This window comes from Pan troglodytes, chromosome X (genome assembly GCF_028858775.2).
Source record: "Pan troglodytes isolate AG18354 chromosome X, NHGRI_mPanTro3-v2.0_pri, whole genome shotgun sequence".
NCBI classification, from domain to species: Eukaryota; Metazoa; Chordata; class Mammalia; order Primates; family Hominidae; genus Pan; species Pan troglodytes.
The window spans coordinates 38,777,528-38,793,448 of record NC_072421.2 but is presented as its reverse complement, the minus strand read 5'-3'; the positions used below and the strand labels follow the sequence as shown (position 1 = coordinate 38,793,448).

Sequence of the window (15,921 nt, the reverse complement as noted above, 5' to 3'; positions counted from 1 at the left end):
GTTCTTTCAATGAGAGTGAAGCAAACCTTGCAGTAAGTGGGAGACAGCCAAGATCCAATGGGAATATAGAAGTCCCAACAGAACCTAGCATGGATATTTGATGATGATGTTCTAATGACCAAGGACCAGATCCCCATACCCCTACATGTATTGACATTCAGATACTCTCCATGATTTAACCTGACTGTGGGGAAATGGAGAGGAGACCCAAAATGGACAAAATAAACCATAAAACAACTGAGGATTGCCTAACATTGCAAAGATTAAATTTCCACCATCTAGCAGAATTGAGACACACAAGGAAATGTTCTTTGCATGCTAGAAAAATAGACATATTTCTTACCCACGTGAGTTTGAGGCCTGAAAATGTGTGCCCACCTATATTTCTTTTCTGAACATGAAGAGTTATATGGAACTTCTACTCAGTTCCTTATGGAATTCTTATAGATGAAGCTAATTTTTCTGCTTGCAGCTTTTATGAGAACTGGAAATCTCATTCACAGGCTTGCACTGCTGCTCCCAGTAAAAATGATTTTTTCTTTGTGGTTGCTAGAGGCAGACAAATCCCCGCACTGGGTTACCCCTCCAAAGTCTTCACCTTCAATCCCTCTCTTCAACACAAGTGTGAATTTGGCAGTGGACTTACCTGTTTCTGTAGACAATCTTGTTCGAGTACTTCTTTTCTCAAAAATCATGCCTAAGGACTTCCCTTGCAATAAAGGCAAATACTATAAATCAAGGACAAGAATAGAATTAAAATATATCTTATATATAAATTATGTTTTAAAACATATTCTTTATTAGAAAATAAGTAATAACTACCCCCAAATAAGTGTTTAAAATATTGTTTAAAAAGTGAATTTAGGCCAGGTGTGGTGGTTCATGCCTGTAATCCCAGCACTTTGGGAGGCCGAGGCAGGTGGATCACCTGAGGTCAGGAGTTCGAGACCAGCCTGGCCAACATGGCAAAACCCCATCTCTACTCAAAACACCAAAAAAAAAAAAAAATTAGCCTGGAGTGGTGGTGGGTGCCTATAATCCCAGCTACTAGAGAGGCTGAGGCAGGAGAATTGCTTGAACCTGGGAGATGGAGGTTGCAGTGAGCCAAGATCTTGCCACTGCACTCCAGCCTGGGCGACAGAGCAATATTCCATCTCAAAAAAAAAAAAGTGAATTTAAAATGTTTTTTTATGTACTATACAAATGGGGGAAGAGAACAGTAACTCCCACAGCTTATTGACATGTAATTAGAAAGAAGTATTAATTGTTCTGGGCTCAACATGTGAATTTTTTCCAAAATATATTAGTATTTCACACTGGAACCACCTTCTTACTTAACTCTGTTGAAATCCCCATTCAGTTTTCAATGACCTCGAAGGTGTTTGGTTTGGAGGTGTTTTCTCAGCTAGGAAAATGCTACTCTGTTACAACATGGGGCACTACAACTTTCACTTAGATCAATGATGAAGCCCTAGTGTTTTAGCTACACATTCATCATGCATCCTCATGGGAATACAAAGACCTTTGCTTCTGGAAGTCATTTGAAAACAATCTGGAGAGTCTGAATGTGGGGTAGGGCGCTTCCTCCTTCCTCTTCTGTAGATGGGCTTCCCGATAGAAGGAGTTCTGAAACAAATAGATTCCTGCCAGCTAACCTCCCTCATCCACAAAGTGTCAAGAACATAGGCCTGGGCCTGGGGATACCTTTTCTCTTATTTCAGGTGTTTTATAGGAACATCAACCCATAGCAGTTGCGGTCACTCCTGTCCTCAGTTTTTCTTAGGAGCTTGGAGAGCCAGCCTACTAGATAAAATCAAAGCCGTGTCAAACTTTCTCAACCTGAAACCAACTCTTTAAAAAGGCTGAACAAGCTTGGAATACAAAAATGCTTTCACAATTAAGCAGTCCAAATGAAGCTACTGTATTAATTGTCTTTCAAAGATAAATTGCTCAAAATGCAGAACTATGCTTATAGCTAAGAACCATATCCCATCTCTTCTCCTACCTGGATACCATTAATTGTTTCTTTGCTAATCTAAATGCTTTTTAAAACACTGTCACATCATTGTGAATTTTTTGACATTATCCTAATGATTCTATATCTGATATGCATCCAAAATTAAAATTTGTCACTTGGAAAAAAAGGATCATCTTCTTTTTTTGTAGATGGAGTTTCACTCTTATTGCCCAGGCTGGACAGCAATGGCACGATCTTGGCTCACTGCAACCTCCGCCTCCCGGGTTCAAGCAATTCTCCTGCCTCAGCCTCCCTAGTAGCTGGAATTGCAGGCATGTGCCACCATGCCCGGCTAATTTTTTATTTTTAGTAGAGATGGGGTTTCTTCATGTTGGTCGGGCTGGTCTTGAACTCCCGACCTCAGGTGATTTGCCTGCCTCGGCCTCCCTAAGTGCTGGGATTACAGGCATGAGCCACTGCGCCTGGCCTTCATTTTTGACTTGATAGAAAAGACACAGAGAAAAGAAAAGGGGTATAAAAATAAAATCTTGGCCGGGCACGGTGGCTCACTCCTGTGATCCCAGCACTTTGGGATGCCAAGGTGGGCGGATCACTTGAGGTCAAGAGTTTGAGACCAGCCTGGCCAATATGGTAAAACTCCATCTCTACTAAAAATACAAAAATTAGCCAGGTGTGGTGGTATGCACCTGTAATCCCAGCTACTTGGGAGGCTGAGGCAGGAGAATTCCTTGAACCCGGGAGGCAGAAGTTGCAGTGAGCCAAGATCACGCCAATGCACTCCAGCCTGGGCAACAGAGCAAGACTCCATCTCAATAAATAAATAAATAAATAAATAAATAAATGCTTTTCAGACAAATGATTTCTTAGGTTCGATCCAGTTAATAATGAATTTCAGCATTCCACGTGAAAAAAGTGCAATGACTTGTCATTCAATAACTGATTTTTATGCTTTTTTGTATGCCTGTATGCTCCATGATAATCAATTACCTTGACTGTGAGGTTTCATTACTTAGCTACTGTTTAAGAATTTTAATGTATTTTTTTCCCTCTTTCTTTGGGAAGGCTGCCTTTAAAAAAGGAGACTGGTAGTAATGGAACGTAAAAAGAAAATGTTACATACCTCTCCTTTCTGTTTTATCCTAAATTTCAGATCTGCTGATAGCCATAGCATATATTTAATTTCTTCTCCGGTAAAGTTTTTTAGAGTGAGAAGGTCACGGCCCTTCAGCTGCACTTTATTTTGTAGTGGTTGTCCACACCTGTAAAAAGAGATTTAAAAGGGAGAAATATGTACTTCAGAAAAGACCCATGTACTATGGTGATTCATTGTTTTACTGTTGATAAGGCATTCTTTTCTTTTCTTTTCTTTTCTTTTTTGAGACAGGTTCTCACTCTGTGGCCCAGGCTGGAGTGTGGCACAATCTCAGTTCACTGCAGCCTCTGCCTCCCAGGTTCAAGCGATTCTCCTGCTTCAGCCACCCAAGTAGCTGAAACTACAAGCACATGCCACCAAGCCTGGCTAATTTTTGTATTTTTACTAGAGACAGGGTTTCTCCATGGTGGCCAGGCTGGTCTCGAACTCCTGAGCTCAAGTGATCCGCCTGCCTCGGCCTCTTGATAAAGCACAGCAAATGCTTTATCTTCTTATTCTTGATAAAGCACAGCAAATCACATATAACCTCATGTGTCTCTGCAAAGTGTTAATGCGTTGAAATTTGATATGGCCTTGGTTTATATTTTATATGTCCAGTATTTTGGATGTTTGACAGAAAAAAAAAGAATCTGTGAAAAGAGATTGAATTCTTATTTGCTTGAAATAGCCACATGAGTGGCTTTGTCACTTACTAGTCACACAACCTAGGGCAGTTTATTTACCCACTCTCTGCTTCTAAATTTCACACCTAGAAAATTACTATAATAATCTTATAGAGTTGTTGTGAGCATAAAATTATTTAATACATGTAAAGCAGACATTGTCTGGAATATAATAAGTATTTGATAACTTTTAGCTATTATTATTAAAATCATTGGGCTGTACAAGCAGCATTTGTAATGCACAATAGAAAATAATTTCGTATTTTCCCCCTACTGCCCTTCAAATCTGTTCTTGGAGCTTGTTCTTTTTATCCCTGGATGAAAATACAATGGACGCTGTAGCTTTTCTACTAACTCAGAAAAATACAAAAAGCCCTCTGCTTATTTTACTACCTCAAAGAGTCTCAGTAAAATAACATGTAACAAAAATATAATAATAATAATAGTGATTTTTTAAAAACCTTAAGAAATTTGCTGCAGGTTAACACCTTTTCCCTTCCAGCTTATGCCTGATTAAAGCTAGCCTCCTCTATAGGGAAAGAGGGGCCAATGTGCTATTTCCTCGTTTCCTTACTTTCAGTTTCTCTGAGTGAAGCCAAGGGAAGGTGAGGAGTTAAGAGCCAGCAAAAGCCTGGTTCTGCTCTAGCAATCTAGCATTGGTGCACGTGTCTCCAACACCTGACTCTCTTGTGATGTGTTTTTGGAGGTCCTTTGGAGAACCCCCCCTTATCATTAGGAATTTCTCATAGCAGTCTTTGATGCAGACAATTACATTTCCTCTGGCATCCAAGGGAACACATCCAGCCTCTATTTTGCTGAGATTTCCCCCACCCCTCCAGGAGGTCTCTTGGTCATGATCTGAAACAATACCATGCTAGGTCTTTTTATCTCATTCCCTATTGCTTCATGGGAAGGTCTCCATGTTCTTTGCTCTAACAAGTGTCAGGTCCATCCTGGTATAGACTCCATCTTGTTCTGCTATCAGAACAGCTAACTAGCCTGTCTTTCCCACTTTAAATTTCTCAGGTATCATCCTGACATCAGTTTACTGTGGGCCCTAGTGGAGCCATTTTGTTGGGCTTGAAGTGAAGGAAGAGTATCCCCTTCATGGGGGAGGAGGCACATGATACACAATAGAAACACTCTCTATAAATTATCTTCTAATTTCCAACCCCTCTCTTGGTTTCTGCAACACATTTTATAAGCTGAAGGTGGTAACCAAGGGATTCCAAACTGAATTTTGTCTATTTCCTTTGCAATTCCATTTTTAGTGGTCTAGCATCTCTTTAGAATGAGGGAAGAATCAGTACCTACTGGGCCTGGACAGAAACCAAAACCGAAAAAGATCAATTTTAACATTTTGTTATATTGTGATGACAATAATTGTTATTTGCGGTAATCATTCTATAAAATGGACATCATCTTTCTCTCATCATTCCTAGTGTTATCTGTGTTTAACAATAATTGGTATTTTCTACCATTCGAAATTATAAATAGCCAAAGGCAAATTGTGGTTCACCACGTGTACTAAACATTAATTTTACTAGAAGTAAAATAACTGTCACAAAATGATCATGCTTTAATTCTAACCTAACAAGAGAGCCTGTGCTACTTGGGATGAAGAGTTAATCATCTGTTGGGATTTATGGAGGTCTTTTTGCAATGGTGATAAGCTTATAGGTGGGAAAAGCACAAATTCACTCAATTTGTTGTTTCCACTGCATGATGTCAGTAACTTAGACAAGTGAATATTGCACTACATATGTTTCTTGCAGAGTTGATTGGTTCATTTAATGTTCAGTGGGTGAATAGATATTTTTTGGTAGACATTTTGTGAGACTGAGCCCTTCAGAGGTCTAGTTAGTAGGGAAGAGAATTTCCATAAGGATTAAGAGTTTGTCAGTTGGTTGGCTAATTGGTTGATTGACTGATATTTTTTTTTTTTTGAGATGGAGTCTTGCTCTGTTGCCCAGGCTGGAGTACAGTGACATGATCTCGGCTCATTGCAGCCTCCACCTCCTGGGTTGAAGCAATTCTTGTGCCTCAGCCTCCTGAGTAGCTGGGATTACAGGCACCTGCCACCACACCTGGCTAATTTTTGTATTTTTAGTAGAGACGGGGTTTCATCATGTTGGCCATGCTGATCTCGAACTCCTGAGCACAAGTGATCTGCCCACCTCAACCTCCCAAAGTGCTGGGATTACAGGTGTGAGCCACTGCACCCAGCCAATTGACTGATTTAATCTAAGACATTGATGACATATTCAACTACAAATAGAAATTACTGTTTTCAGCTTATATGTGGAAACAAAATTTTAGTTAACATTGCTATTTCAAAGATGTATTATTGTCTTTGACTTTTAAAAATATGTGAGTCATGGGCTCTCCAAATGGAAATTTCTTTAAAGCAGTGGTCCTCAACTTTTTATTACGTACCTCTAACAGTAAAAACTTTTAAACATGGATTCATAATGTATGTTTTATTTGTTTATATGTGCTGCTATACTAATAGATTATGTACATAACAAAACATACACGAAAATAAAAATTTAAAAAGTTTAGACTAAGAAGAACCAAATATTTTATTATATTTATTTATTTATTTATTTTTTCAGATGGAGTTTCACTCTGTCACCCAGGCTGGAGTGCAGTGGTGTGATCTCGGCTCACTGCAACCTCTGCCTCCCAGTTTCAGGACATTTTCCTGCCTCAGCCTCCCGAGTAGCTGGGACTACAGGCATGTGCCACCACGCCCAGCTAATTTTTGTATTTTTGGTAGAGACAGGGTTTCACCATGTTGGCCAGGCTGGTCTTGAACTCCTGACCTGAGGTGATCCAACCACCTCAGCCTCCCAACCTGCTGGAATTACAGCACGTGAGCCACCACGCCCGGCAAAGAACCAAATATTTTAAAAATAAGTTTGTAGATATACAAAGACATTTTGCTGGCTAAAGCAGTTTCTAGACAGCCCTTCATTTTCTTCCTTCTACTGAAATCCTAGTAAAATGCTTATACAACTGTGCCCAAGATCTCCATCATAGTCAGCAATTTGATAACTTTGGAAGCAAGGCATTTAGGCAGAAAATTTGTATTTACATACAAATTTTGGTTATGTGTTTTCTTCTGATAATATTAATTAGTGATAATATTAAGCAACATTTGGAATACTAAGTACTGATAATGTTAAGGAGTAAACACTGACTAACAGTCATGCATTTTTCAGGGTCAACTGAAATCTTCTTCTGGGGATTATAAAACAGATTTGCATATGTGGCCTGAAATGAAGGCACGGCAGCTTAATCTTTCTCAATTCACAGTTGGGGCAGATTTGAAAATATTTTTCTTCTGGAATAAGATCCAAGCAACATAAAATTACAGAAGATAAACCTTCTTGACTACGTGTCTTACAATAACACATTAATATTCCTTGGCTTAAGACTTCCTCTAATATTATTTTAAAAGGGGAAGAATACTTTGCTGGAAAACCCCACTCCCTCTGTTTCAAGGAATTTGAGAAACATCACTATAGCTGCTGAACTCACATCCATCAACCACAGGAAAAACCACTCATGAACTAATTTTGAGGCCCTCAATTTTTTGTCTTGAGTTCAAGCTCAGACTCCTGGTTATTTTGGAGCCCACAAAAGCTGAGTCTCCAAACTGCTATACTTAAAGGATTCAATATCATCCCCTATTCTCAGCCTCTGAGGGATTTTGTTGTATCCTCTTACTTCTGAATGCTCACAAGGCTACAAGCTTTATTTAAGAGAATGTCATAGATCTTAGAATTGTGTTGTTCTTGTTGAATCTCAGAGAAATAGAAGTGGAAATGAAAATTTTGCAAAGGACTAAATTTTTTCTCCCCAATTTCCATAAAAGGAAACAGGAAAGAGGAGGACCAACAATACCTTACCTTTTACTACTCCAAAAGCTCCAGCTTCCAGTTCTTATTATCCCCAATAGAAGACAGACTGGAGAAAGTAACAAGTTTCTGGGGCTTCCTCAACTTTTGTCCTACATACTTAGAAGTTTCTAAGTTGGAAGTGAAATTAAGCTTGTAGTTAGGGTTAGGGTTAATGTTCTGCTGTGGGTTTGCATTGTGAGATGCTGCTGTTTCTATTTCTCCACTGACAGAAGATTTGAATATAAAGGTAGAAAGAACACACAAACATCCTGCTTGAAGCTTTCCTTTTTGTCAAGGCCTTTGATTTTCAAATGTATATAGAACAGAAACTTTATTTCAATATTTTTCCCTTGGACTACAAGTGATTGGAAAAATCTCCCTTTCTGACTCTAGACTTTCCATGGCAGCAGCTGATAATGCTGCCCTCACTCTTGCTGCCCTTGAATCACATCTCCAATAAATGTTAGCAGATAACCTTCCCCCACCCCAGAGTTTCCTTGTGCCCCTTTGTGTTTTTGTTTGCTGTTTGGTTTTGCAGTAAGATCACTTAACATGAGATCTAGTCTCCTAACAAATTTTGAACTGCACGACACCATGTTGTTAACTATAGGCACTATGTTGCACAGCAGATCTCTAGAATTTATTCATCTAGAATAATCGAAAGTTTAGATCCATAGAAAAACTCCCCTTTTCCCCCACTCCCAACTTCTGACAACCAGTATTGTCTGATGTTTTAAATTAGAATCTATGAGTTTGGCTAATTTTGATTCTTATATAAGTGAAATCATATAGTATTTGTCCTTCATGGCTTATTTCACTTAGCATAATGTCCTCCAAAACTGTTTTTTTTTAAACACAGGCAGTTTTTAATTTGCATGGTAGTGTGTGGGACTGTGAATAGCCATTAAATCTGAAGCCATGTAAAGTAACCTTAATATTTAGTGGGAAAATTGTAATCATTCTGTGACTTTTAAAAAATTGTCAGAACATTAAAAACTTTTATTGTCAGTTGTAAATGTGTAGGGAAGTGAAAAATAGTAAAACTGTTGTATTTTTTAGTACAATGTAGTTTAAAACATTAGAAGCATTGAGAATTATAGTGCTTTATTTCCTTGTAAAAACTCTATCAAGAGTAATTTGAACAGTGCTTGCTTTCTCATCATAGAACTTATGATATAGAGCAAGCATCTTTTCTATGTTTTGGTAAACTGTCATAATTCTTTCTAAGTTTGGATAAACTTTCAACATTTTCCTTTGCACTTTGAACACTGTGTAATATCTGTGAGAGTTCCTTTAATGTGAAGTGTTTTGCTGGTGTTACTTCCCCTGGGACATCTTCATCCTTTTTGTCACAACCACTTTCTGCAGTTATGTCAATAACTTTGTCTTCACTAAGTTCCTCTGGCTGTATATCTACAGCCTCTCAAACAGCAGCAGGGTAACAATCACATAGTCAGCTGTTTCTTCCATAACTCGATTTACATTCAATCCAAATTTAACTTCCACTGCTATCAGTATTTTTTTTTTTTAACGGAGTCTCGCTCTGTCGCCCAGGCTGGAGCGCAGCGGCGCAATCTCAGCTCACTGCAACATCTGTCTCCCAGGTTCAAGCGATTCTCCTGCCTAAGCCTCCTGAGTAGCTGGGATTACAAGCGTCTGCCACCACGCCTGGCTAATTTTTGTGTTTTTTAGTAGAAACGGAGTTTCACCATGTTGACCAGGCTGGTCTTGAACTCCTGACCTCAGGTGATCCACCCGCCTCAGCCTCCCAAAGTCACTTTTTATTTCTCTGCTGCACTTTCATGTACTGCACTATTATCCATTTTTGTAAAATGCCCATGGGTTTATCACTGGGAGAAGAGGAGACAGCACAGCTATATACTCTTTGCTGTCTGTATGCAAACTGAATGACAGATGCACAGTGACCAATCACCAACAGACTTTGAAAGAAGTGATGTAATTGGTCACTGACCATGACGTACTGTGTATGTGTTATTTACATGGTGATTTGTAGACTGAAGAGTTAGCAATGAAGTTTTGCTTTATGAATTACTCATAATTAATATGCCATGTTGACTGAAATTTGAACTGTGTTCATAGTGGCCTAGTGTTATTAACTAAACTGTGGTAATTGAAATTTGTGCACATTGGGATATCGCAAAGGAGGGGCTGCCTGTACTCCAAAAGCTTTCCCATCACAGGACTCGGATATACCATTCCCTTTGTCCAGAACACTCTCCCCTCAACTCTCAAAGCTGGCTCCTTCTCATTCTCAGGCTGTAAGCTTAAATATCACTTCCTAAGAGATTCCTTTCCTGACTCTACTGTCTAAGTAGTCTTCACTTTACCTTCATTTTGTTTGTAATAATTATCACAATTTTAATATATATTTATGTGTTTATTTATTGCTACTTTTACTCTTCTCACTGTATTACATATGATCCACAAATAGCAGGGACCTTTCCTATTTTATTCACTAATATATACCCAGTGCTTAGTACAGTGCTTGGAATGTAGTAGTCATTCAATAAATATTTCTTAAGTAAATGAATAAATGATAGTAGGTCATTAGGGCAAAAGTAAATCAATTTGTATAAGAAAGAATTCAGGCACGGCATAGTGGCTCACACCTGTAATCCCAGCACTTTGGGAGGACGAGGCGGGCGGATCACTTGAGGTCAGGAGTTCTAGACCAGCCTGGCCAACATGGTGAAATCCCGTCTCTACTAAAAATATAAAAATTAGCCGGGCGTGGTGGCAGGCACCTGTAATCCCAGCTACTCCTTGGGAGGCTGGGGCAGGAGAATCGCTGAAACCCGGGAGGCAGAGGTTGCAGTAAGCTGAGATCGCACCATTGCACTCTAGCCTGGGTGACAAGAGCGAAACTCTGCCTCAAAAACAAAAAAAAAAAAAAAAAAAAAAAAAAAGAAAGAAAGAATTAATTCCCAGCAGATTTCTGGGATGAATATTGAAAGATTTGTCATGATGGATTTTCAACATCCTGACCAAGTTCTGATGATAAGAAAAGACATAGGCCAGGCACGGAGGAGAGAAAACAGTGCACTTTGATTATTCACAATGTCAAAACTTAAAATGAATGCCTTTTAAAAAACATCACTTCAGCCGGGTGCGGTGGCTCATGCCTGTAATCCCAGCACTTTGGGAGGCTGAGGCGGGCAGATCACCTGACGTCAGGAGTTCGAGACCAGCCTGACCAATATGATGAAACCCCGTCTCTACTAAAAATACAAAAAATTAGCTGGGCATGGTGGTGAGGGCCTGTAATCCCAGCTATTCGGGAGGCTGAGGCAGGAGAATCACTTGAACCTGGGAGGCAGAGGTTGCAGTGAGCCAAGATGGTGCCATTGCACTCCAGCCTGGGCAACAAGAGGGAAACTCCATCTCAGAAAAAAAAAAAAAAAAGACAAAATTTATGTTGAGGGAAGAGCAAATATAGGGTATGGCCCAGGCTGAACACAAGGCCTGAAAATCATGGAGGATAATTGACTGTGGCCTAGTGTGTTGCTAAAGCTGAAATCCCCTAGAACCCCACCACTCTGGTATAGTATTTGCACTACTGGGAACAATGACTGGACATATGTATGTGAAACAAGAGTGGACTAATCTTGGATCCTAAGCACAGCACTATGAGTCAAGGGCCAAAACCTGGAAAACTGGCAAGTATACCTTATAGGGCCAATGTTTGCTCATACCACCATGAAGGCTGAAATGGAAGTACAGTAATAGTGGACTACACTGATACTTTGGTTCTTTCTTGCCACAAACTCCTTTTGGACAGAATAAGTTGTCAGGGTTCTTGGGGACAAAAGCGGTAGAGAGGTAGATGCTATATATCTGGTCATACCAGCATCTGAGGGCTTGAGTGATTAACTAGATCTTTTAAAATTGCACCACAGCTGGCCGGGTGCGGTGGCTCATGCTTGTAATCCCAGCATTTTGGGAGGCTGAGGCAGGTGGATCACCTGAGGTCAGGAGTTTGAGACCAGCCTGACCAACATGGTGAAACCTCGTCTCTACTAAAAATGCAAAAATTAGCTGGGCATGGTGGCAGACGTCTGTAATCCCAGCTACTCGGGAGGCTGAGGCAGGAGAATCACTTGAACTCTGGAAGCAGAGGTTGTGGTGAGCTGAGATCGCGCCGTTGCACTCCAGCCTGGGTGGCAGAGCAAGACTTCATCTCAAAAAAAAAAAAAAAAAAAATTCCACCACAGCTAGTGAGGGGGGGTTATGCTGTTTATACCACTGAAAAATCATTAGAGTAGTCACCACCTTTCTCAATTCCATCCAGGAGGTGGGGCAGGAAATGTTAGCTTGGGAAAAAGAGCTGTTTTTCATAGATATCAAGAACTAACCAGGGAAATTTATCACTGGAAGGAAAGCAAATACAATGGTCCCAGTTTAAATTCCTATCCTGTTTACTGTCTCCTCATAGACCTCCCCTTGGCTCCAAAATGGAGTTGCCACACCTCTTTCCTAAGCTACATAAAAATTAGAAGAGTTCCACAATTGTACCACATTAAAACAGTTCTGACACAGGCCTCCTTTTTTTTTTCTGGTCTGTAGCAAGCATTTTCTTGCTTTTGGGTGATAAAGCCACACTTGAATTAGCCAGGTAAGACTGCTGGCATCAATGGCTATTAAGTTCCCCCTAGAGACCTCATTCTTCAATAGGAGGCAGCCTGCTCTGGTTCACAAGCACCAGAACCAGGGCCAAATGCATTATTCGAGTCTCCTGTAAAATGCTTGCTTTTCTTGTACCAAAGTGTACAAGAAGTAAATCAGAGTAAACAAGAAATCTCCTTGGTACACCAGACATAAACCACATTATTATTATTCAGGCTGCACATAAGAGGGAGGATACAATGTTGTGGGAAACAATGAGAAGCACGTACAAATATTCCATCAAAACTGTCACTGCAGTCTGGTCAGAGCCAGAGCCCTTGAAAAAGGCAAGTCTAGTTCCTTATATTCATTTTATTCCTTGAAAAAATAATTACAGAGATTTCTTAACCCCAAATCACTGAGTGCTAAGAAGCTAAGCCAAGGTAATAAGAGATCCTTGTATTAACTTTACCCAAATATCTTCCTAGCTACAAAATGGAAGAGTATTTGCTACTTGCAGAATGAAGCCTTTCATTGCTAGTGTCTGCATTTTCCAACTCTGGTAAACTGGGGGGTGGGAGAGACTTGGATGTATTCCCTGGTATAATTGTATTTTATTGGAAGAGAAAGTGCTTGATTTGAGTAAAATGTGGTCAGTCAGAAACTGATTTTGCCAGAGTAGGAAAAAATTCAGTGTTAAATGATACTCTGATCCCCATGGACAATTTGAGATAAAGACTTTAACTTCTTGAGACATAAGAGGGGGCCAATGGGCCTTATGGCTGAGATTTTTATGTTTCTTTAACCTTGCATTAATGCAAGAGCTAAGGCATATTTTCTTGTGTATGTTTTTTTTCTTTACTGAGATATTCTGGCTGTACCTAAAAAAGGATATTAGGCAAAGGTAGATTGGCCAGCTTGATCAATTGGAAGGGATCAAAGTAATACAAGCAATGAAATGAAAAGAGCAGAGCCTTTAAATATTTGAATTGTAGTCCTAGTTCAGCCCAGATTTAGGAATAAACAATGGCCTTGGGAAGGTTATTTGCCATCTCGAGCCTCAATTCTTCACCTGAAAATTTAATAAAGTGAACGAAATTAGCGATTCTCTTTGTCTATGTCTTCCCCCACACTCATGAAGTTTGTAAACTGGAGCCACATGAATTTTCAGTGGCCTAACTTTAATTCTATCCCTTTCTTTCCTTCTCAAAAAGGCATATTAGAATGCATGCAAAAGAAAGGAGCTGTATTTTCACAAAAAAAAAACTTTGCAGTGATCCCACTGATGTGAAAAAAAACTCACAAATTTTTTCCAAATTTATGCTTATTAACAATAACAATAATAATGTATTAATAAAAGTTTACTTGAAACCCTCCTCACCGTTGCCACATACCCATATGTGATATAAATTATTGATAGAGACAGGAGGCAGCCAAGGGCCCCCAACCCCGCGACCCCCAGCGAAACCCCACGTTCAAGCCTAAAACAGCCTGTAGGCTGATGAACAGGACTGCCTGTCCCGGATGAGGCCCGCCCTTTCCCCCCACTCCCCCGACTGATTCTTTCTGAATAATGCCCACCTGCACACTGGGAGGACAGGGTGGGGCCTTGGGGAAGTTCGCACTGCACCTTTTGGAGTGGGGAGGAGCTAGGCCTCTCCTGTTCCTGTGTGGTAACCTGGCATTCAGTCTGTGAGATGGGGGCCTGTTAACAGGAACCCCTCTGGCTTTGCTGAGTTTTTTTCCTTTTCACTCAATAAATTCCGCTCCCCCTCACCCTTCAAAGTGTCTGTGAGCCTAAACTTTCCTGGTCGTGTGAAAAGAACTCAGTTTTTTCTACAACATTATTATTGAGCACTGAGTGACTAGTAGTTTCTAAGATACCTTAGATCATTAATATTCTAAAATTGTGAAACTTCTCATCTGAAAATTGAAGAATTCAGATGAAGGCTAGCTTTCTGCAGACCTACTATTAAAGATCTGGAAACCTGAAACTGTCAAAAATCAGTGGCTTATTTTATCTAGGTTAAGTTACTCAATTACTAAAAATAAACTAGGAAACAAATTCCACTGTTGGCCAAGGAAAACATCATGACCCCATTCAACTTTTGGTCCCATCTCTTGTATGGTTTTCTGAAGTGAAGTGATTTTTTTTTTTTTTTTTTTTTTTGAGACAGAGTCTCGCTCTGTCACCCAGGTGGCTGGAGTGCATTGGCGCGATCTCGGCTCACTGCAACCTCCGCCTCCCAGGTTCAAGCAATTCTTCTGCCTCAGCCTCCTGAGTAGCTGGGACTACAGGTGCATGCCGCCAGGTCCAGCTAATTCTTTTTCTTTTTTTGTATTTTTAACAGGGACAGGGTTTTGCCATGCTGGCCAAACTGGTCTGGAACTCCTGACCTCAGGTGATCCACCCACCTCGGCCTCCCAAAGTGCAGGGATTACAAGCATGAGCCACTGCACCCAGCTGAAGTGATGTTTTTAAAAAGCATTCATTTTAAGTTTCGACATTGTGAATAATCAAAGTGCACTGGTTTCTCTCCTCTATGTGAGAACATGAACGTCTTATAATCACGTTGTCTGGATGTCCACGTGTGTATGGATGGGCATGTGTGAGAGACGAAGGGAGCATAATGAGTTATGTGAGCCCTTACAGAGGTCTGGAATGAAACACCTGAAAACTCGTCACCTCTGGCTCCAATCCATAACCTCCACAGAATTGAGTAGCTTAGCTCAATATCCTCTGAAGAAATTTCTATTTGTGAGATGAAATTGAACTGCACTTACAAATTGGTCTTTTCTGATAAAGAAATAGATTTTTTTTTTTAGTGGTTTCTTAAAAAGCTTTAAGTGGTTTCCCTAATAGGCAACAAATCATAGAATATTCTCTATTATCCAAACACAGCAAGGCTTTAGAGCCTTGTTTACGACATGGAAAGCCTGTGAATTGGGTGTTTTCAGCAGTCTTGGTTTCTGATCCTATCGATCTTGTTAAAAAAAAATTTAACTGACTAAAAGTGATTGATCCAGGGGCTGTGTGGATGGCTTCAGCCTCACTTAAGCTATTATTTTATCATGTCCATGGCGATATGACCACTCACTTCAAAACTGCGATTCCTATTTTGTGGCACCATCAAATTCTAACCACATATTTCCTATTATTCTGGAGTAGTAAACTCACGTGATATGTTACATAACAAGGGCCCTCCACCTTTCCCAAGAGATGTGGGAGAAAAAAATAACTCGAATCCCTGTGAAAGGCTGAAAATCAAAGCAAAAATATAGAACAGGCAGAGTTGACAGGGAGTTTTTCCCTGTTGTTGAGGGCTTTGTCAAAGGTTATAAGTCTTATTGGAGACCAGAAATTCTGAATTTATCTAGCTGACAGGTAGTGCAACTAACCAATACAGTAGGAAAGAAAAATACCTATGCCACGTGAGAATGCATGTCGAAACCATTTCAACATTATCTCATTTTTCAATAGAGATTCACACTATTGAGTTTCTAACAACATGGGTGACTCGAGGCTTTCACACTTTCAAATAGAAAGTTTGGATTTGGGCCGATTTAGCCATACTTTTGTGCCAGCCCCCATTCGCTGTG

General features: G+C 40.0%; 1 protein-coding gene across 1 annotated transcript in view; it reads right to left on the bottom strand.

The window, feature by feature from the left end:
* OTC (ornithine transcarbamylase) overlaps positions 1–15,921 on the bottom strand; it is a 71,784-nt gene that overhangs the window by 53,796 nt on the left and 2,067 nt on the right. Inside the window, exons 2-3 of the mRNA XM_016943905.4 lie at positions 3,099–3,237; positions 647–728 (exon numbers count right to left, since the gene is read on the bottom strand). Of these exons, the coding sequence (XP_016799394.1) occupies positions 647–728; positions 3,099–3,237 (221 nt within the window). The remainder of the gene's footprint in view (positions 1–646; positions 729–3,098; positions 3,238–15,921) is intronic.